The 20230-nt window shown below is 56.9% G+C and overlaps 2 protein-coding genes across 3 annotated transcripts in view; one reads left to right on the top strand and one right to left on the bottom strand.

The window, feature by feature from the left end:
* Positions 1–8947, top strand: part of HSD11B2 (hydroxysteroid 11-beta dehydrogenase 2) — an 11201-nt gene extending 2254 nt beyond the window's left edge. Inside the window, exons 3-7 of the mRNA XM_017852192.1 lie at positions 3250–3665; positions 7019–7231; positions 7348–7533; positions 7639–7776; positions 7978–8947. Of these exons, the coding sequence (XP_017707681.1) occupies positions 3250–3665; positions 7019–7231; positions 7348–7533; positions 7639–7776; positions 7978–8393 (1369 nt within the window). The 3' untranslated portion in view covers positions 8394–8947. The remainder of the gene's footprint in view (positions 1–3249; positions 3666–7018; positions 7232–7347; positions 7534–7638; positions 7777–7977) is intronic.
* Positions 8948–9414: 467 nt separating this feature from the next.
* ATP6V0D1 (ATPase H+ transporting V0 subunit d1) overlaps positions 9415–20230 on the bottom strand; it is a 45663-nt gene continuing 34847 nt past the window's right edge. For both annotated transcript variants that reach the window (XM_017852325.1, XM_017852326.1), the window contains exons 3-8: positions 15950–16128; positions 14510–14589; positions 10658–10735; positions 10358–10534; positions 10180–10257; positions 9415–10076 (exon numbers count right to left, since the gene is read on the bottom strand). In XM_017852325.1, the coding sequence (XP_017707814.1) occupies positions 9915–10076; positions 10180–10257; positions 10358–10534; positions 10658–10735; positions 14510–14589; positions 15950–16128 (754 nt within the window). In that variant the 3' untranslated portion in view covers positions 9415–9914. The remainder of the gene's footprint in view (positions 10077–10179; positions 10258–10357; positions 10535–10657; positions 10736–14509; positions 14590–15949; positions 16129–20230) is intronic.

Below are 20230 nucleotides of genomic sequence, written 5' to 3'. Positions count from 1 at the left end.
GGGGAGGGGGAGAAAGGCCAGGGGGCACTGACTCCATTGCATGGTGGTGGGGGGCAGCCTGGTCTCTCCCCCAACACCCATGGGTTTGGACAGGTGCTCTGGGTTTTGTCCTTGCATTGCGCCTCGGCTGGGGCAGCCAGCAACCTGGCTTCTCAGAGACCTGGGTCTACTAGGTGCCCTGTGTGATCAGATGCGGCTGGGAGAATTTTCCAGAGGAGGAAATCCTTGAGTGGGGCCTCGGAGGATGAGTGGATATAAGTGGAGTATGAAAGGGATCTCGGATCACAGAAAGGATGTGGGACAAAGGCTTAAGGCAGGAGTACACATGGCCTCTGCAGGGGACAGCCAGTCTGGCTGTGGGGGTGGGGAGAGGGGGATATGAGGTGGTTTCCTTGGGAGGGGCCATTAATCAGGTAAGAAGTCAGACTGCTGAGGCAGAGTAGGGGGGAAGGAGGCACAAGGGCCACACACTCCAGCAAAGATGGTAGAGATGGGTAAGTGTTCGGGCTGGACAGGAGAGACCCAGGTTCCAGGAGCAGTGTGAAGCCTCAGTGGACCCCAATTTCAGGGGTTTGAGGAAGGAAAGTCAACAGACACCCCTGGTATGAGGTAGGGGTTAGGTTGTGGGCTCTGCCTCTGGGGACAGGGCAGATCCCTTCCTGCTTTCTTTCTTTGTGAGCCACCTCAACAGGACCCAGGCCATCCGTAGGTACTAGTGGCCTAGCTGGGTGGTCTTTCCTGAGGTCTCACCTCAGGCCTTTGTGCTGCTGCTGTGGCTTCTGGCTTTGAGCCTGAGAGAGAGGTAAGAGGAGGGATGCTTTCTCTAACTTGGGCTCACAGGATCTCTGGTGGCAAAGCTGGGGTTGGGGGAGAGAGGACCACCCAACCTGCCCTGTACAAGCATCAGGAAGCCTCCAAGTTTCCCAGGGCCCTAACACTTGGGGGTTGTCTCTCAACACCCGGCTGGAAAACAAGTAGGTAACCAGGTTCGGCCCCACCTGCCAAGAACACTGTGTCTTGGGCCCGGTAGAGCTGCCACTCCCCCTCCCCCTCCCAAGAATGCCCAGAGAAGCACTTGCCGAGGCTACTCCCGGAGCTCAGCTGTGGAATCAGGGTTTGGGCTGAGGGTCAGGTGCCTGTGTGCACGCATATGCACGTGTGCGCCAATGGGTGGTAGGGATTGAGCCCATTGTGAAAACATCCAGCCAGGTTAGAAGTATGTACAGGTATCTGAGGGTGTGCACATGAGCAAGAGGGTGTGCAAGATGTGGGTGACTTGGGACCACAGAGCTGAGGCCTGTGGTCAGCTCAAGTCAGAATTGGGAGGTTTGTTTCCCTTGGGAGGACCTGTCTGCTCTGAGAGGGACCTGGGCAAGTGCATGTATGCATTTGTGTGTCTACACACACACACATGCACACACGCATGCTTGCCTCCCTCTCCAAGGCAGATTTGCCTGGGGAGTACCCCTCCTCAGCAGGAGCTCGAAGCCCCTGCCCAGTGCTGTTTTCAGTAGAGAGAGTGGAGCTGAGATGGGGAGACCGTACTGAGCAGTCCAGGAGTAGGGAAGCAGAGCTGCTTTGCAGCTTCTATTCCAGAAAATGGGGTTGGGGGGCAGGGTTGAGGGCCAAGGGTGGGAGCAGGAGCAGAATAGAAAGCCTCCCCACTCACTGGCCTTTCCCCTTCCCTCACTGGCTGCCCATGAAGCCAGGATCAGCAGGGGCTTATCAGTACTATGGACCCCTACACTGGCTCTGCCTGGTGGTTCTTCTCTCTGCATACCAAAGACAGAAATTAAGCCTCCAAGAGTGGTAACTAACCTTGGTCACACTTGGTGGGTGTGGGAAGGGATTCAAATGTAGGTCTGTTCTCTTCTTCATCTAGCACAGTCCCTGTCCTGGAGGCAAGTAGTCTGGGGCTCAGAAAACACCCGTGTTGCCACTGATTGGAATTCCAAGGGTCTGGGTGAAGTGGGGATGGGCCTCCAGCTTGCCTCCAGCTTGTCTCTAGCCTGAAAAAATAGTAGAGCATGTTGAGGCTGGGAAGGGAGGTGGGGCTCATGTTATACAGGGCCTGAGCCAGGGAGCTTGGGCTTCATTCTGAGGACTGTGGCAGCCTTGGAAAGGTTTGCAGCACAGAGGGATATTGTCATTTTTGGAAAGATCCCTTCAGCTGCTTAGGTAGAGAAGGGCTTCAAGAGGGCAGGAAGGGACAGGACTAGAGATGAGGCTGCTTCAGAGTCCAGATTAAGGGAGGAGAGCCCTAGGCAGTCAGAAAGGAAGAGAAGCCGGATGTAGTGGCTCACATCTTCAGTCCCAGCAATTTGAGAGGCCAAGGTGGGAGGATCACTTGAGCCCAGGAGTTCAAAACCAGCTTCGGCAACATAGTGAGACTCCCGTCTCTGCAAAAAAAATTTAAAAACCAGCCAGGCAGGCTGGGTGCAGTGGCTCACGCCTGTAATCCCAGCACTTTGGGAGGCCGAGGCAGGCAGATCATGAGGTCAAGAGTTAGAGACCAGCCTGACCAACATGGTGAAACCCCAGCTCTACTAGAAGTACAAAAATTAGCCAGGCCCATGGTGACGTGCACCTGTAATCCCAGCTACTCAGGAGGCTGAGGCAGGAGAATCGCTTGAACTCAGGAGGTGGAGGTTTCAGTGAGCTGAGATCATACCACTGCACTCCAGCCTGGGCAACAGAGCGAGACTCCGACTCAAAAAAAAGAAAGAAAAGAAAAGAAAAAAACCAGCCAGGCGTGGTGACACAGGCCTGTAGTCCCAGCTACTCAGGAGACTGAGGAGGAAGGAATGCTTGGGCCCAGGAGGGGAGGTTGCAGTGAGCCAAGATCATGCCACTGCACTCCAGCCTGGGCAACAGAGCGAGACCCTGTCTCAAAAAAAAAAAAAAAAAAAAAAAAAAAAAAAAAAAAAAGAAAAGAAAAAGAAAGGGAGGCTCCATACTAATACTATGCCTGTGCCTGTGAGCTGTGACCTGAAATCAAGAAAGCAGAACCACATTGGGGCCTGGGACTATCCCAGACCTGACCTATGTGGATTTGGGAAGCAACTTAGCATTACTAGGCCTTAGTTTCCTCTTCTGTAAGCCACATTGGTAGGGCAGCCATAGGGAGTCAGACAGATGACAACTGTCACAGAGTAAGGGCCCAGGGCTCAGCTAGAGGGGCAAAGCCTACCAGGGATGGGCCTAGGGAAGGAGTTAGGGTCGTTGATTGCTGGTGGCTTGGGTTTGCAGGGGCCTGGATCCCATCCAGACCCTGGTGATTGTGGGGTTGTCTCAGGCTGGGCTGGGCCACAGTGGAAGTTCACTGACTGCCCTGCCCTGGCCAGGCTGTGACTCTGGTTTTGGCAAGGAGACAGCCAAGAAACTGGACTCCATGGGCTTCACGGTGCTGGCCACTGTATTGGAGTTGAACAGCCCCGGTGCCATCGAGCTGCGTACCTGCTGCTCCCCTCGCCTAAGGCTGCTGCAGCTGGACCTGACCAAACCAGGAGACATTAGCCGCGTGCTAGAGTNCGACTGGCTGTGCCAGCGCCTGCTGCCCCCGCCGGCCGCACTCGCCGTGCTGGCCGCCGCCGGCTGGATCGCGTTGTCCCGCCTGGCGCGCCCGCAGCGCCTGCCGGTGGCCACTCGCGCGGTGCTCATCACCGGTGAGTGCGCGGGTCGCGGAGCGCGGGGACTCCAGGCTCGAGGGCGGGACTAGACACTCACAGGACTGACTCCTCATGGGCACGGCCAAGGCGGGCTCCCCAGCGCAAGAGTGGGAGAGTTCTCCTCCCCTGGGTGCAGGGAGCGAGCCAAGTAGGGAGCGCCGGGCACCTCCCCAAGCCCGGGTTCACTACCTGCTGCTGCAGGGAGTGTTGGAAGGAAAGTGAGACAGGGAGTGGGCAGGTTCAAGAAAGAAACTGACTGGTGGCTGAGAAGAGGGAGCCTCCTGGAGTTTGAGAGTTTATGTCATTCCCTTCCCCAAGAGAGCAGTTTCAGGGGACTTCGGAGGCTTTGAGAAGGGAGGATCGTTACCCCTTGAACGCTGCCTGACATCCCCACCTGAGACACGCCATCTCCCATTCCTGGGGCCAGAGGGAAGAGCTTAGATGGGGAACTTCCCTACCCGACCCATCCCCCACTGGCTGGGATCCTTGGAGTTCAGAAAAGCTTGAGGTCACCACGAGGGGCAGCTGGACATTCAGCTGTCTTTCTGTCTAGCCATCCACTGCCAAACTGCTGAGGCAGTAGTTCGGAGCCTGCACCCAGCACCCTACCCCCAAGCCCTCCTGGTCCTCTGTGCCCAGGAAGGAGCTCTTGGAGAGCTGGGCTCAGGTGCCTCTGACCGTGTAGCTGAGCTCCTTTGTCTGAAGCAGGGAATAAATCTGTCACCAGAGGGAGGAAGGGGGGGGTGCTGGAGGCCCGGCCGGAAGTGGGGAGGGGGAGAAAGGCCAGGGGGCACTGACTCCATTGCATGGTGGTGGGGGGCAGCCTGGTCTCTCCCCAACACCCATGGGTTTGGACAGGTGCTCTGGGTTTTGTCCTTGCATTGCGCCTCGGCTGGGGCAGCCAGCAACCTGGCTTCTCAGAGACCTGGGTCTACTAGGTGCCCTGTGTGATCAGATGCGGCTGGGAGAATTTTCCAGAGGAGGAAATCCTTGAGTGGGGCCTCGGAGGATGAGTGGATATAAGTGGAGTATGAAAGGGATCTCGGATCACAGAAAGGATGTGGGACAAAGGCTTAAGGCAGGAGTACACATGGCCTCTGCAGGGGACAGCCAGTCTGGCTGTGGGGTGGGGAGAGGGGATATGAGGTGGTTTCCTTGGGAGGGGCCATTAATCAGGTAAGAAGTCAGACTGCTGAGGCAGAGTAGGGGGGAAGGAGGCACAAGGGCCACACACTCCAGCAAAGATGGTAGAGATGGGTAAGTGTTCGGGCTGGACAGGAGAGACCCAGGTTCCAGGAGCAGTGTGAAGCCTCAGTGGACCCCAATTTCAGGGGTTTGAGGAAGGAAAGTCAACAGACACCCCTGGTATGAGGTAGGGGTTAGGTTGTGGGCTCTGCCTCTGGGGACAGGGCAGATCCCTTCCTGCTTTCTTTCTTTGTGAGCCACCTCAACAGGACCCAGGCCATCCGTAGGTACTAGTGGCCTAGCTGGGTGGTCTTTCCTGAGGTCTCACCTCAGGCCTTTGTGCTGCTGCTGTGGCTTCTGGCTTTGAGCCTGAGAGAGAGGTAAGAGGAGGGATGCTTTCTCTAACTTGGGCTCACAGGATCTCTGGTGGCAAAGCTGGGGTTGGGGAGAGAGGACCACCCAACCTGCCCTGTACAAGCATCAGGAAGCCTCCAAGTTTCCCAGGGCCCTAACACTTGGGGTTGTCTCTCAACACCCGGCTGGAAAACAAGTAGGTAACCAGGTTCGGCCCCACCTGCCAAGAACACTGTGTCTTGGGCCCGGTAGAGCTGCCACTCCCCTCCCCTCCCAAGAATGCCCAGAGAAGCACTTGCCGAGGCTACTCCCGGAGCTCAGCTGTGGAATCAGGGTTTGGGCTGAGGGTCAGGTGCCTGTGTGCACGCATATGCACGTGTGCGCCAATGGGTGGTAGGGATTGAGCCCATTGTGAAAACATCCAGCCAGGTTAGAAGTATGTACAGGTATCTGAGGGTGTGCACATGAGCAAGAGGGTGTGCAAGATGTGGGTGACTTGGGACCACAGAGCTGAGGCCTGTGGTCAGCTCAAGTCAGAATTGGGAGGTTTGTTTCCCTTGGGAGGACCTGTCTGCTCTGAGAGGGACCTGGGCAAGTGCATGTATGCATTTGTGTGTCTACACACACACACATGCACACACGCATGCTTGCCTCCCTCTCCAAGGCAGATTTGCCTGGGGAGTACCCCTCCTCAGCAGGAGCTCGAAGCCCCCTGCCCAGTGCTGTTTTCAGTAGAGAGAGTGGAGCTGAGATGGGGAGACCGTACTGAGCAGTCCAGGAGTAGGGAAGCAGAGCTGCTTTGCAGCTTCTATTCCAGAAAATGGGGGTTGGGGGGCAGGGTTGAGGGCCAAGGGTGGGAGCAGGAGCAGAATAGAAAGCCTCCCCACTCACTGGCCTTTCCCCTTCCCTCACTGGCTGCCCATGAAGCCAGGATCAGCAGGGGCTTATCAGTACTATGGACCCCTACACTGGCTCTGCCTGGTGGTTCTTCTCTCTGCATACCAAAGACAGAAATTAAGCCTCCAAGAGTGGTAACTAACCTTGGTCACACTTGGTGGGTGTGGGAAGGGATTCAAATGTAGGTCTGTTCTCTTCTTCATCTAGCACAGTCCCTGTCCTGGAGGCAAGTAGTCTGGGGCTCAGAAAACACCCGTGTTGCCACTGATTGGAATTCCAAGGGTCTGGGTGAAGTGGGGATGGGCCTCCAGCTTGCCTCCAGCTTGTCTCTAGCCTGAAAAAATAGTAGAGCATGTTGAGGCTGGGAAGGGAGGTGGGGCTCATGTTATACAGGGCCTGAGCCAGGGAGCTTGGGCTTCATTCTGAGGACTGTGGCAGCCTTGGAAAGGTTTGCAGCACAGAGGGATATTGTCATTTTTGGAAAGAAAAAAAAAAAAAGAAAAGAAAAAGAAAGGGAGGCTCCATACTAATACTATGCCTGTGCCTGTGAGCTGTGACCTGAAATCAAGAAAGCAGAACCACATTGGGGCCTGGGACTATCCCAGACCTGACCTATGTGGATTTGGGAAGCAACTTAGCATTACTAGGCCTTAGTTTCCTCTTCTGTAAGCCACATTGGTAGGGCAGCCATAGGGAGTCAGACAGATGACAACTGTCACAGAGTAAGGGCCCAGGGCTCAGCTAGAGGGGCAAAGCCTACCAGGGATGGGCCTAGGGAAGGAGTTAGGGTCGTTGATTGCTGGTGGCTTGGGTTTGCAGGGGCCTGGATCCCATCCAGACCCTGGTGATTGTGGGGTTGTCTCAGGCTGGGCTGGGCCACAGTGGAAGTTCACTGACTGCCCTGCCCTGGCCAGGCTGTGACTCTGGTTTTGGCAAGGAGACAGCCAAGAAACTGGACTCCATGGGCTTCACGGTGCTGGCCACTGTATTGGAGTTGAACAGCCCCGGTGCCATCGAGCTGCGTACCTGCTGCTCCCCTCGCCTAAGGCTGCTGCAGCTGGACCTGACCAAACCAGGAGACATTAGCCGCGTGCTAGAGTTCACCAAGGCCCACACCACCAGCACTGGTCAGTGGCAAGTGTCCACCAGGCAAGGGCATGGCAGGGCAGTGGGAAGGACACGGGAACTGGAAGTTTGCTGCTGGGCTGACCTGAGGCTTCCCTCCTCTGCTCTGTGACCCCAGGCCTGTGGGGCCTAGTCAACAACGCAGGCCACAATGAAGTAGTTGCTGATGCGGAGCTGTCTCCAGTGGCCACTTTCCGTAGCTGCATGGAGGTGAATTTCTTTGGCGCGCTCGAGCTGACCAAGGGCCTCCTGCCCCTGCTGCGCAGCTCAAGGGGCCGCATCGTGACTGTGGGCAGCCCAGCGGGTGAGTGCCTGCCCTACTGGAGCAAAAAGGAGCTCCCTGGGGTGAGGGAGGGCTTAGGGAGCCCCTTGCCAAAGCTGAGCTGCCCCACTCCCAATCCATCCACAGGGGACATGCCATATCCGTGCTTGGGGGCCTATGGAACCTCCAAGGCGGCCGTGGCGCTACTCATGGACACATTCAGCTGTGAACTCCTTCCCTGGGGGGTCAAGGTCAGCATCATCCAGCCTGGCTGCTTCAAGACAGGTGGGAATCAGGGCTGGGAGTGGGGTGGGGGTGGGGAGTGGGGCTGGGAATGGTCTTATGGGGGCAGGTCAACTTTGATGAACGGTCGTGGTTTTGGTTGGGGGTGTGGTTTTGGCTGGAGACCTGGCGCAGGTTAAACAGTCCTAATTGACTTTGGCTCCCCTAGCTGACCCCGCTCTGACCTTGCCACTCCTTCCCCAGAGTCGGTGAGAAACGTGGGTCAGTGGGAAAAGCGCAAGCAATTGCTACTGGCCAACCTGCCTCAAGAGCTGCTGCAGGCCTATGGCAAGGACTACATCGAACACTTGCACGGGCAGTTCCTGCGCTCGCTACGCCTGGCCATGTCCGACCTCAGCCCAGTTGTAGATGCCATCACAGATGCGCTGCTGGCAGCTCGGCCCCGCCGCCGCTATTACCCCGGCCAGGGCCTGGGGCTCATGTACTTCATCCACTACTACCTGCCTGAGGGCCTGCGGCGCCGCTTCCTGCAGGCCTTCTTCATCAGTCACTGTCTGCCTCGAGCACTGCAGCCTGGCCAGCCTGGCGCTACCCCATCACAGGACGCAGCCCAGGACCCAAACCTGAGCGTTGGCCCTTCCCCAGCAGTGGCTCGGTGAGCCCTGTGCACCTATGGCCCAGCCACTGCAGCACAGAAGGCTCTGTGAGCCCTTGGTTCCTCCCCGAAAACTCCCAGCATTACCATCCCCCAAGTCTGTCCTGGACCCTGGCCTAAAGGATCCCACCCCCACTTCATGCCCACTGCTGATGCCCAATCCAGGCCCGGTGAGGCCAAGGTTTCCCAGTGAGCCTCTGCGCCTCTCCACTGCTTCATGAGCCCAAACAGACCCTCCTGGCACAACACTCTATCTTGCAGCTTGGAGAACTCTGCTGGATGGGGAGTCTCGTGAAAGACCTCACTGCATTCTTTCACAGGACTCTGCAGATAGTGCCTCTGCAAACTAAGGAGTGACTGGGTGGGTTGGGGTCCCCCTCAGGATTGTTTCTCAGCACTAGTGCCTCAGTGCTGCAATTGAGGGTTAAATCCCAAGTGTCTCTTGACTGGCTCAAGAATTAGGGCCCCAACTACACCCCGCCAAGCCACAGGGAAGGTTGTACTGTACTTCCCAATTGCCACATGTTAAATAAAGACAAATTTTTATTTCTTCTAAAATACGGCAGGTGCTGTTTAGAGGGGGTGACTGGCTGGCTGGCTGAGTGACATGATGTGGCCGTGTGACAGGGTGGCAACTCCTGGGGCTCAGTGTGGAGGCTGGGGACTCCCCTGGTAGACTCTGTGATTCACACCTCCCCCTCCTCCACTGACCTGAGGCAAATCATTTAAGACCATGGGTTTCCTCATAGTGAAATGGGGGTAATGACCCTGATCCCAATTGCTTGAAGCAACTGGGAAGGCCAGGGGGCCTCCATGCCAACACCTAGCTTCCCAGGCCTGTATGCATCTGAGCCTCCAGCAGAAGAAGGAGCTATCTTCCTGGGACTCCCTAACCCTGAAGAATCTGGGCTGCTGACTGAGGGAGGGAGGTAGAGGCTTAGGCAGGGTTGCTTAGCAAGGTGGGGTCACAAGGGAAGTTAAGGGTCATGGAGAGGTACTAGGGCCTAAAGGAGACAGCAGACAGCTGGGCTTAGAGAGGGCAGTTTTATTGTCTCAGAGGGGCAGGGCTGAGGGAGGGAGCTGACAAGCAACATCCCCCCAGGCCCCAAGGACACACACACTCTATCCTTCCCATGGGCCACGGCTCTGGGAGTGACTCACAGAAGGGAGAGGAGGCTCGAACTGCCCCCAGGCCCCAGGGTTCTCAGGTTAGGGAGTTAGGGAGGAACATGAAAGTGACCACATGCTTCTTAGACACATCAGCGGCTGTAAACACAGGGCTGAGGGGGCCTCCTTGCTCTGGAGGGGGTCTTGGTCCATCCTTGGTGGGGGGTGCCCAGCCCCTTTTCAGGCCTAAGAACAGTCTCTAAGAGGGTCAGGAGAACTGGGCAGCTGCTAGGACAGTGTACTACATCCCGGGCAGGCAGGTGAGCCACAGGCTTGTCACAGACCACACACACACACACACACACACACACACACACACACACACACAGAGTGCAATTGAGAGCCTCGGGCCAGGACGCTAGAAGATAGGGATGTAGTTGTCGATTTTGGCGCGGTGGCGCTGGGCGATACATTCAGCGATCCACACGATGTTGCGACACTCCTGCTCCTTGAGCTTCACAAAGGCATAGAAGACACCAAAGTGGAACTGGTTCAGGAAGGCCAACTTGTTCAGCTTTACCTGTGGACACAGGAAGATGTGATATCCAGGTGGCCATGGCCACAGAGTCAGGTCTAAACCACCAGGTTGGCCTCCCTCTGACAAGCAGACCCCACAGACTCACCTCATGCTCAAAGAATCGGTCCTCCAGCGTCTTGTCTCCAGGGTTGCTACCTGCACCCTCAAAAAGCAGCTTGTACTCCTGGCCAGGGGGGTGGGGGAAAGCACGAACATGAGGGTTCTGGATGGGTGTGCTTGGTGACAACACGCCCACCCGCTGTCCTGCCAGCCGGGGCACTCACCGGGTAGTAATCGGCCACGTTCTTGACCTGCTCATAGTCATCAGCCCGAGCCAGCTGCGCCAGGCCCTCAGGGTAGAGCCGCCCACAGTGTGGAAAGAGCTTGGCACGGTCCTCTTTGGACAGCTCTGTGCCGAAAGAATTGATGGTGATGATGAAGGCGCGGCGGTCTGCTTCAAACTGTGGAGCCAGTGCACAGGTAAGGAAGGGAGGAAGAAGAAGGCAGTAGCCAGTCAGTTGGCAGAGCCTCCCCAGACCAGGGCTAGCGGGCACCAGCAGGCAGGAGGGCGAGCAGGCACTTACCTCTAGGATGGGGCACATGGCATCGGCCGTAGTCCCGCCCAGTAGGGTGCAGAACTTGTAGAAGGACTCCAGGTATGCCTGTGCAGAGCATGGAGCTTGCTCAGCACAGGCAAGGAGGCTCTGGAGGGCCAAGCCCTCACAGCTCCCTCCTCCCCTCCCTAGCCCCTTTCAAGGTGGGTACAAGCACACCCATGGATGGGCCAAGGCAGCTCTTACAGCAAAGCCAAGGAAACACTTCTGTGAATCAGCCAAGTGGCAGCTGCCCATAGCCTCCCACACAGGAGTGCCAGGGCAGGGCCCACTGGACTGTCTGCTTCAGCCTACAATCCCCTTCACCCCCTCATCTCACAGAAGGCTGGGCTCGCAGGGGTCCTCTGACTTCCCCCTGCTGCTCTGCCTTCCTTTTCCCCAAATCTTTCCAAACCTCCCCTTCCTCAGCTTCTGAAAACCAGGTGTGGCCGGATGCGGTGGCTCATGCCTGTAATCCTAGCACTTTGGGACGCCAAGGCGGGTGGATCACAAGGTCAGGAGTTCAAGACCAGCCTGGTCAAGATGGTGAAACCCTGTCTCTACTAAAAATACAAAAAAAATTAGCCAGGCATGGTGGCGGGGGCACCTATAATCCCAGCTACTCGGGAGACTGAGGCAGAGAATTGCTTGAACCCTGGAGGCGGAGCTTGCAGTGAGCTGAGATCATGACACTGCACTCCAGCCTGGGCGACAGAAAGAGACTCCGTCTCAGAAAAGAAAAAAAACAAAACAGGTGTCCGTGGGCTAGTGAGGAAAGGCCACACCTGAGAGTCCACAGGGATGGCAGGGACTGAGTGACCTGGCCCTCTCTGCCACCCTCCCTTACAGAACACCTCCTCCTCCCATCCTCCAGGCAGCCCCTCAGCATCACACAGCAAGAACAAAATTGTCAGGCCAGTTCCTGCTGAGGGATGGTTATTGCCTACACGGACGTCAGCTGGGCACAGTACAATGGCAGGCACATGGGCTGCCGGCGGGAACAAGCACTCCCTGCCCAGGCAAATTGGATCTGCTGGGCATGAGGAAAGAAGAGGTCAGCCCAGGCCCCACGTCCCTCCCAACTCTCACTCACAAGAGCAGCCATGCTTCCTCCCAATACCTCTCCATGCCAAGGAAGGTGGATGATCTTACGGGCCCCATGGGGAGCTCCCTTGTAACAGCCAGCCTCCACTTAGACCTCCCTAGTCCCATCTGCTGGCATGGGCTCAGAGACTCTGGCTCCACAGGCTAGAGATTATTCTTCCAGGTTGCAGGCAAGGGCTGGATGGCATGGAAAGCTTTTCATACTGAGGTCTAAACTCCAAGGTGTGGAGACCTTTCTGCCAACTATCAGCCAACTTGGGCTCACAGGCTCTGCTGGGTGGTGCTCCAAGAGAGATGAGATGAGACCCAGGAGTCTGTGAGCCCAGGTCTGCCCTGGCCAGCAACGCTGGGCAAGGTTGACTCAGGTGAAGGCCTGAGAGTGACCTCTGGGATCACGGGAAACAAAAATCTAGGACAGGTCAGGGAGTAAGAAGCCTGGAAGAGAGGGGTTGACCCCAGCACAGAGGATCTCAGGAATCAGAGGGCCTGGGTGGCAGAGATAGCTGCCAACCCCTCCTATGGTTTGGTGGTACCTTTCACAGTCCCTCTGGGGCCTGTCCCCAGTCACCTCCTTCCCTGTGGCCAGCCAAGCTGGATATGTCAAAAATCCCACAGCCTGCCCCAGTGGGGCCTGCACTTCCTATTTGTGGGGGAACAACCAACCAGGTCTTGGGCTCCATGCCTGCTACATACCCAACTGCTTAGCCAATCTGTACCAATCCCAGGAGAGGCTGATCCCAGGGTCAGGGAGGCTGGTGGGACTCTTCTCTGGAGGCTAGGGTAGCTAAAGAAACTGGCAAGATCCCAGCAACCCCAGTACCAAGGTCACCTTCCCACCCCCACCCTGTCCCCTGGAGTCTGCCAGTCCACGGCTGCTGCACCAGCTGCCTACTGTTCCCACCCAACGGGTGGCTGAGGGTCCACCTAATCTCCCATCTGTGGTCATCGGGCTGGGACATTGCCTGACAGGCTGGCAGTCCTGGCACAAGGCCCACAGCATTGGGTCCATGTTTACGAGCTAGTGCCTAGGTAGCCCTCGCCAGCAACTCCAGCTAGAACCAGTCAGGCCCGGTGAGGGTGTGGGTGAGGCTGGCGGACAGCCGCACCCCTCACCCTGTCTCAGGGCAGGGAACCCGGCAACAGGCCAGGTAGGCGCGTGCGTACACGTACACACACACACACACACACACACACACACACGTGTGTATGCTCTCTCTCCTCTCAGCTAACTGGCTGGCCTGTGCCCTATTAGCGCGGAGTGGGTGAGAGCACTCACTTTTGCAAACAAGCTGAGCCAGGTGTGATCCCTGGCGCTGCCAGTGACTTATTATGTGGCTTTAGGCAACCCACCCTACTTCTCTGAGCCTTCAGTTTACCCATTTTCACATGGGGATAATGACACCTTCCCAGTTCCTAGTGCAGTCCAAAGGATTAAAGAAGCTGACGACCTTCCCACCTCTGATCTCAGGCCTTCTAATCTGCTCTCCACGTTGTGGCTAGAAGGGGCTTCCTGAGAAGACTCTGCTCTGTTGGAAACCTCCACTGGCTGACCCTGCCCACGGGACTATGTTCAAACTTCTGGCCTTACATTCAAAGCCCTGGGTAACTTGATCCCATGCCTGCCTCTTCTTCTAGACTTCTCCCCTGTCCATCTGGAATGTGTCCTTCCACAGCAAACTGCCTGCCACTTGGCACATGCTCCATGCTTTCCTTCTGCACGTGCTGGTCCCTTGCCGACACCACTGCAACCTCCAGGCAGGCCCTTCCCCTATCACCAGACCCACAATGTGCTCTGGCCCAGGCCCCTGCAGGGAGATTGGCGGGCCTGGGCTCAGGCTGCAGCCGAATGTCAGCCAGCTCGCTCCAACCAGGTCAGGAGGGGACTTTCACCCAATAGACAGGTGAGGTCAGCAGGTCCCTTGGCCAGGGTCATCCTCAGCCCTGCTTTGGGGCCTGCCCACCACAGATCCATGTTCCTGACTACAGCCCGTCTGGGGTCCTGGCGCTATGTATAGCTCACTGCCTCACTGCAGCCAGAGCATAGTCTATCCCAAACACCCCTAACCTAACTGGTCTCGGGCTTTTATTTTTTTTAATTTTTAAACCTTTCTCTCCTCTCCGGTCCCCTAGCTCTTTAATCTCTTTGGGCCAGGGTAGTGCTGACCCAGAAATCCTGAGCCCACCTTCTATCCCCAGGGGTTGGCCAGTCTATGCTACAGCCTGGGAGGCAAGAGGTGGGCAGGTGATGAGGACGGTGGGAAACGGCACTGACTCCAAGCTTGGGAACCTATGAGGGACATGAGGACCTGGCTATGCCTCGCCAGGTCCCTCCTCTCACCATAACTAACCACACTGTTGCCTTTGCTCAAGTGCCTGTCCTTGCTGGCAATAGCTTAGGTAGGGTGGTTCCAGGGGCTACGGCCTGGGTGGTAGCCCATGACCCTCCTGGATGCTGGGGGAGCGGCTGTCCAGGAGCCAGCTGTAACAGGCCAGCAGTGGAACACCAGTCACTCCTGCTGATTTTATCCGAGCCTGCCACAGGCACTATGGGATAGAGAACCTGTTCCACACAGCCTTGTACCCAGCATGGGAGCCAGAGAATAAGCAGATAAGCCCCTGGGATAGGAGCCTGACATAGCTGCATCCTGTCCCAGCACCTCACATAAATCACCACCCTACCACTTCCCACAGCCCCACCCACCGACAGGCCAATCGCCCATGGCTTGTGCAGGGCATTACCTTGTAGAGGGTGTTGCGGATGATCTCAATGTTCATCTCGTCAAGGTCCTGCTCTGAAATGCAGTCCTGGAAAAAAGCCGCTGGGGAGGAAACGTGGTTTGAGGGGTGGGCAGGTGGTCTAGGCCAGAATCTTGATGTTCAACTGCCCTACACGGCACAGAGTACCTGTGCCATAAGGCCCACAGGGCTGGGCACTGAGGGATCCCCAGCCTGGGCTGTTGCCTTGGAAGTGGCAGAAGCAATGCTCTGGGCCATGTACACTGACCTGAGCTTCTCCTGCCTCCTGGCTCCTAAAATTGATTTATAAAGGAGGCAGCTAGCCATAACATGATCTAATCACCGCTGGGGCAGACCCAAGCTCAGACCATGCCAAAGACAAGCTTGCATAAGAGGCCATGACATCCTCCCTTCTGGAAAGGCAGCTGTGGATTTGGGGCCTAACGCCTACTTCTTTACACCCCCCAGGAAGGCCTGGCGCCCACATTTGGAAAACCAGCCCCTCCTTAGGACAAGTCCAACAGCAGGGTAGGCACAGATCAGTGATCCAGGGGGCCACTGTGGAGCTGGAAAGAGAGGCCAGAGCAGGATACAGCACCCTCATCCCCCAAGAGGGCCTGCAGACTCACTCGTCTAGCTCTTCTTTAAAGACGGAGAAACTGAAGAAGCCACAAACAGCCCAGAACCAGCTCAGAGTTGCTGGGAGAGCCTATGGCAGACAAGGTCAGCAGGTAGGGCTCAGGCCTCTCAGCTCAGAACCTAGTGCAGCTTAGAGGCCTGCGGTTCAACCCTGGTGGCTTCTTGGAGATGGTACCCCAGGCCCAGGACTCTGGCTATGAGGACACCTAGTGCCTTCTCCTCAGCCTCCTAAGCAGGCAGGAACTAGCATTGCCTAAGCAGGGCTCTGCAGGAAGCTCTTAATTCCCCTTCCCTGGCTTCTGACACGGACCCTGCATCCTGCTGGACACTGTCTGACCTGGCCCAGGGGACCTGTTCAGTGGAGGGAAGTGACGGTGTTTGCTTCGTTCCTCTGCCTCACAGGCAGCCAGCCACTCTGGCTCTGCTCAGGTTCCAGCTCTGTAGGAGCTCCATAGTCTATAGGAGCTCCCAGGACTCCAAGGCACCTGGGCCTCTCTCTCACTCTTCTCCATGAGCTCAGCCCTCCTCTGCACTCTGGGAAATCAGACTGCTTCACAAAGTGAGACAGTCCCAGTCAGGCCCTGGGGTAGCCTGCCTGGCCCAGCAAAACCAACAGGACAGGAGAAGAAGGGGGTAAAGTGAGGAGATAATGGGAGGAGGAAGTTGAAGGGCGACAAAGGTAAGCAGCAGTGTGCAGGTCTCACTTTCTGGCTCAGGGTCATCCCCCAGCGGGTCCACAACCCCACCCTGATGCGCTGATGCTGACACCACTGCCCACCTCCCATGACCAACACAGCGGCTCACCGAGAGGCGTGTCCACCAGAATGGCATTGTAGAGCTCAGCAGGTGTCTGAGCAATGTTCACGGCCTCCATCTGCTCGAAGCTGCCTAGTGGGTGGCACTTGGGTACAAGCTCAGCGATGGAGCGCTGGTGCAGCGTGCCCGTGATGAGCAGGATCACGTTGTCGATCATGTAACTGTAACTACAGGAGGCAGGCAATAGCAAGGAGCCCATCAGGGTGGGGGCCGGGAAGTCCTGGCATAGCACCATGCCCTTGCCCCCCTGCACAGGTCATCATCCCTTAACAATGTGTGCTGACTCATGGGTGATGCAGATATGCACCAATGTCTCCTTTCTCTCCCCATGTTCCTCTCAAGCTCCTGACCAACCCCACTGCCAGAGGCCTAGGACAGACACAGCCCCCGCCTTTGGCGGGGTAGGGGATTCATGCCCTGTGAGGGATTGGGACACAAGTTAACTACCCCACAGCATGAACAGTGTTCTAACAGGACACGGGAACTGGGGACAGAAGGTGAGACATGCAGCCCAGCCCAGGGGTGAAGAGTGTGAGCGCCCGGGAAATTAAAGGGCTGGGAGAAGAAAGCTTATTCTGGGAAGAGGGGACGGCATGTGCAAAGGCCTGGAGGCACTCACTGAGTGACGGATGCATTGGAGGAACTGGCATGGTCAGGACTGGCAGAGGGAGAGAAAAGCGCAGCAGCCGGCAGCACAGGGCTGCAGCAGGCAGGGGGCAGAGGCTGGGCCTAGAGGGCCCTGGCTTTGTTTTGAGCACTAGGGATCTATGAGCAGGGTAAGCAGGGGAATTGTCATCCAGTTAGGGTCACTCTGTTCCCCAGTGGGGACAGAAGAGGAAGAGGCAGAGATGGCGAGGGGAGGAAAGGGTGAGGAGTGGAGTGGAGAGAAGCTTCTCCAGGGAAGGTCAGCAAGGAGCCAGTGGGGGTTCTCTGGAGTAAAGGCCCAGGTCAGGCAGACCTGCACAGCCCATGCCAGAATAGAGAACTGTCCTCTTCCTTTAGGGCCTGAGGCCAGGGCTGGGCATTCACCCAGGATGGCCTGGATAAGACCCAGAGACCTGAACAGGAGGCTGGGTCAGGTCGATCCCAGGTCGAGGCTCCCATCACTCTGCCCTGCAGAAGGCCAGCTCTGTGGGGTGCATGGGCAGCAGAGGGGGCTGTGGAGCTGGGGAGGGGTGAGACTGCCCAGTTCAGACTTGGCAAGGGACAAGGCTCTGCCTACAACCAGCTACAAAGGGGCTGGGGCAGAGAGTTCTGTGTAGTCACCTGTGTGGGGATGCAGTGAAGGGCAGAGAGCCCCAGGCAACAGTTAGGCTGCAGTAGCCACAACTATCCTGCAGTCTGTCACCAGAGATGAACTCAGGGTACAAGGGAGCTAAATGAGGCCTAGGGGAAATTCCTCCAAGGTCAGGGTGAGGCACCTATGGGAGGATAAAAGTTGGGGTGGAGGCTGCTGTTCTGAGCTGGGCACTGAGCACAGGTCTTGTCCTAGCTTCTGAGTGGGCCAGACCTAGGCCCCTGCCCTGTGACAGGACCTTGTGCAACCAGTGCTCAGGCTGTCCAGGGAGGACCTTGGTAGGAGGTGAGTTCCCCCATACTGAAGAAAGAAAGGAGGGGAGGTGGCAGCCCAGGGCCCAGGCCTCAGCTCAAAGCACTGGCCACTGGGGGAGCTCCCACAGGGCCCTCCAGAAAGGCGGCAAGAGGAAAAGGCCCCAGCTCCTGTCCTGGCCTGACCCCCACTCCCCCTGCTTGCTCTACACTCCCCCAGCTCCCACCCAGCCTGGCGCCCTGCGAAGACCTTTGCTCTCCTGGGCCTGGGGCCAGGCAACTGCCCTCTCTCCGCCCCCAATCTGGCTGGGTCAGCTACAGGATGTGCACTGAGAAGAGACAGTCCCCTAACTCCCAACCATAACTGAGAGCCTCAAGCAAGACCCACTTGCAGCTGCAAGCCAAGAGGCCCAAATGGGCAGCCTCCTGCCCCCAACCCCACAGTGCTGGTAGAGTAAGGGACCTCAGAGCTCACCAGAACTTTGGACCATGGTCTGCAGCCCCAGCCTGCATCTTTTCTACCCTGGACAGCACATACACCTCCTGCCTATGAGGCCTCCAACATCTCACATACCCCAGAACCCATGCTGCATATGTGCCACCCCGCAATACTCTAACTGCACCCCATCCAGCCCCAGTGTAGCCTTGGTGCTCCCTGAGACAGCCACCAACCCCCTGCCCCCAAGCTGAAGGATGCTTCTTTATGATCTCACTCCCTTTTGGACGGGAAGAGGGAGAAAAACACACCCAAGGCCCATCTTATCCAAGTGATCCCACAACCACTAGCATTACCAGCCCCACTGTCAGAGCAGATAAGGCCCAGAGAGGGCCAGCACCAGGCCCTATCACACCACAAAGCAGAGGAGCTCCCTGTCCCCATGGCCAGTGTCCACACACCTCCACCCATGGCCAGGGCCCCCTGCCTGGCTCTACACACCCCACCTAGTCTCATTTTCTCAGAGGGATCCCCACCAGCCAGTTTCCTCTTTTTCAACCTCCCACTCCTTGCGTCCCCCACTCAGGGCATCTGTTTATGTGGGGGAAATGCTGAGCCTAGTAAGGGCCACTCCTAACCACACCACCCCAGCCCCTTCAAGGCCCTCTTCAAACCCAAGCCAGGCCAATCGTGGGTGATCCTGTGCCAGGCCCAGCACTTTCCTTCCCAGGCTGGCTATAAGCTTGTTGCTGCTGCAGCCCTGTTTTTCTCTCCTGCCCAGTGAGGGGCAGAATCCTCTTTTTCAGGAGATGAGAGGCAGGACAGGCCTGGCAGAGATGAGGCTGGCCGAGCAGTCTGCCCTTCTCCCAAGGCTGAGTCCTTCGGCAGGCAGGGAAATCCTCTTCCTCCTTGCCTGGCTTCAGCAGCTGCCTCCCTGCCCCCAGAAAGCCACTCCACCATTCCTCCCCTCATTTGGCCTCAATAGGAGGGAATAAGGTTCCAGCTGGTCAGTATCTCCCTCCAGGGGAAGACAGCTGGAGAGTGGAGGGCCGGCTGCCCGCCAGGCCAAAGAGGCCCTTGTGGGGTGGGGGTGGGGCCATCTGTATTCCTCTGCCCAGAGGCCCTCCCTTGCCCTATGCCTTCAAAACTCAGCTTGGGTCCACAGACGTCTTAGTTTGGAGTTGAGGAAGCTACTTCCTCCAAGAAGCCTTCAGAGTCCCTAGCCAACCCTGCCCCTTTGCTGTGCCCTTTGGTGCCACCTGCTGGAACAATACGGCTTCTCAACCCTGGGGGACTGGTCTGGTGCTGGTGAGGCAGCCATGATGCCTGGGTACCCCTGCCACTGCAGTTCCCAGCAGGGGCTTGGGTGAGCTGCTAGTGACAGTATCTGTACTCAGTCACATCTGGGTCCTAAAGAGCCCTGTGCAAGGTGGAAAGTGAACAGAAATATCACTGTTTCTGAGCCCTGTCCATGCCCTCAGCATACCACCTCTCAAGACTTAGTTTCTCCTCCATATCAAGATGAGTGAGGGCCAGCCACGGTGGCTCACACCAGTAATCCCAGCACTTTGAGAGGCAGAGGTGGGAGGATCTCTTAGCTCAGGAGTTTGAGGCCAGCCTGGGCAACATAGCAAGACCTCATTTTTATTAAAAAATCAAAAAAAAAAAGCCATGTGTGGTGGCATGCACTTGTAATCCCAGATACTTGTAAGGCTGAGGCAGGAGGATCACTTGAGCCCAGGAGATCAAGGCTGCAGTGAGCTATGATCATGCCACTGCATTCCAGCCTGAGCAACAAGCAAGATCCTACCTCAAAAAATAAAATAAATAGAAGATGAGGGCGGGTGTGGTGGCTCACGTCTGTTATCCCAGCACTTTGTGAGGCCGAGACAGGTGGATCACTTGAGGCCAGGAGTTTGAGACCACCCTGGCCAACATGGCGAAACCCTGTCTCTACTAAAAATACAAAAATTAGCCAGGTATAGTGGCGCGTGCCTGTAATCCCAGCTGCTCTGGAGGCTGAGGTAGGAGACTCACTTGAACCTGGGAAGCGGAGCTTGCAGTGAGCCGAGAATGTGCCACTACACTCCAGCCTGTGCGACAGAGTGAAACTCTATCTCCAAGAAAAAAAAATAATATGAGTGAGGTGTGGCTCCAACAGAGATAATGAGCTCTAACCTGCTCATAAAAGTCCTGCCTCTCCCCGAGGCAGAGTTGGGTCCTTCCACCTGGTCTGAGCCTTCTGGGCCTCACGGAGCTCCTGCATGCTTGACCCCAGGCCCAGG

Source organism: Rhinopithecus bieti, unplaced genomic scaffold (genome assembly GCF_001698545.2).
Source record: "Rhinopithecus bieti isolate Rb0 unplaced genomic scaffold, ASM169854v2 scaffold_34281, whole genome shotgun sequence".
Lineage (NCBI taxonomy): Eukaryota > Metazoa > Chordata > Mammalia > Primates > Cercopithecidae > Rhinopithecus > Rhinopithecus bieti.
The sequence above is the reverse complement of the archived record's forward strand: the minus strand, read 5'-3'. Positions and strand labels throughout refer to the sequence as shown.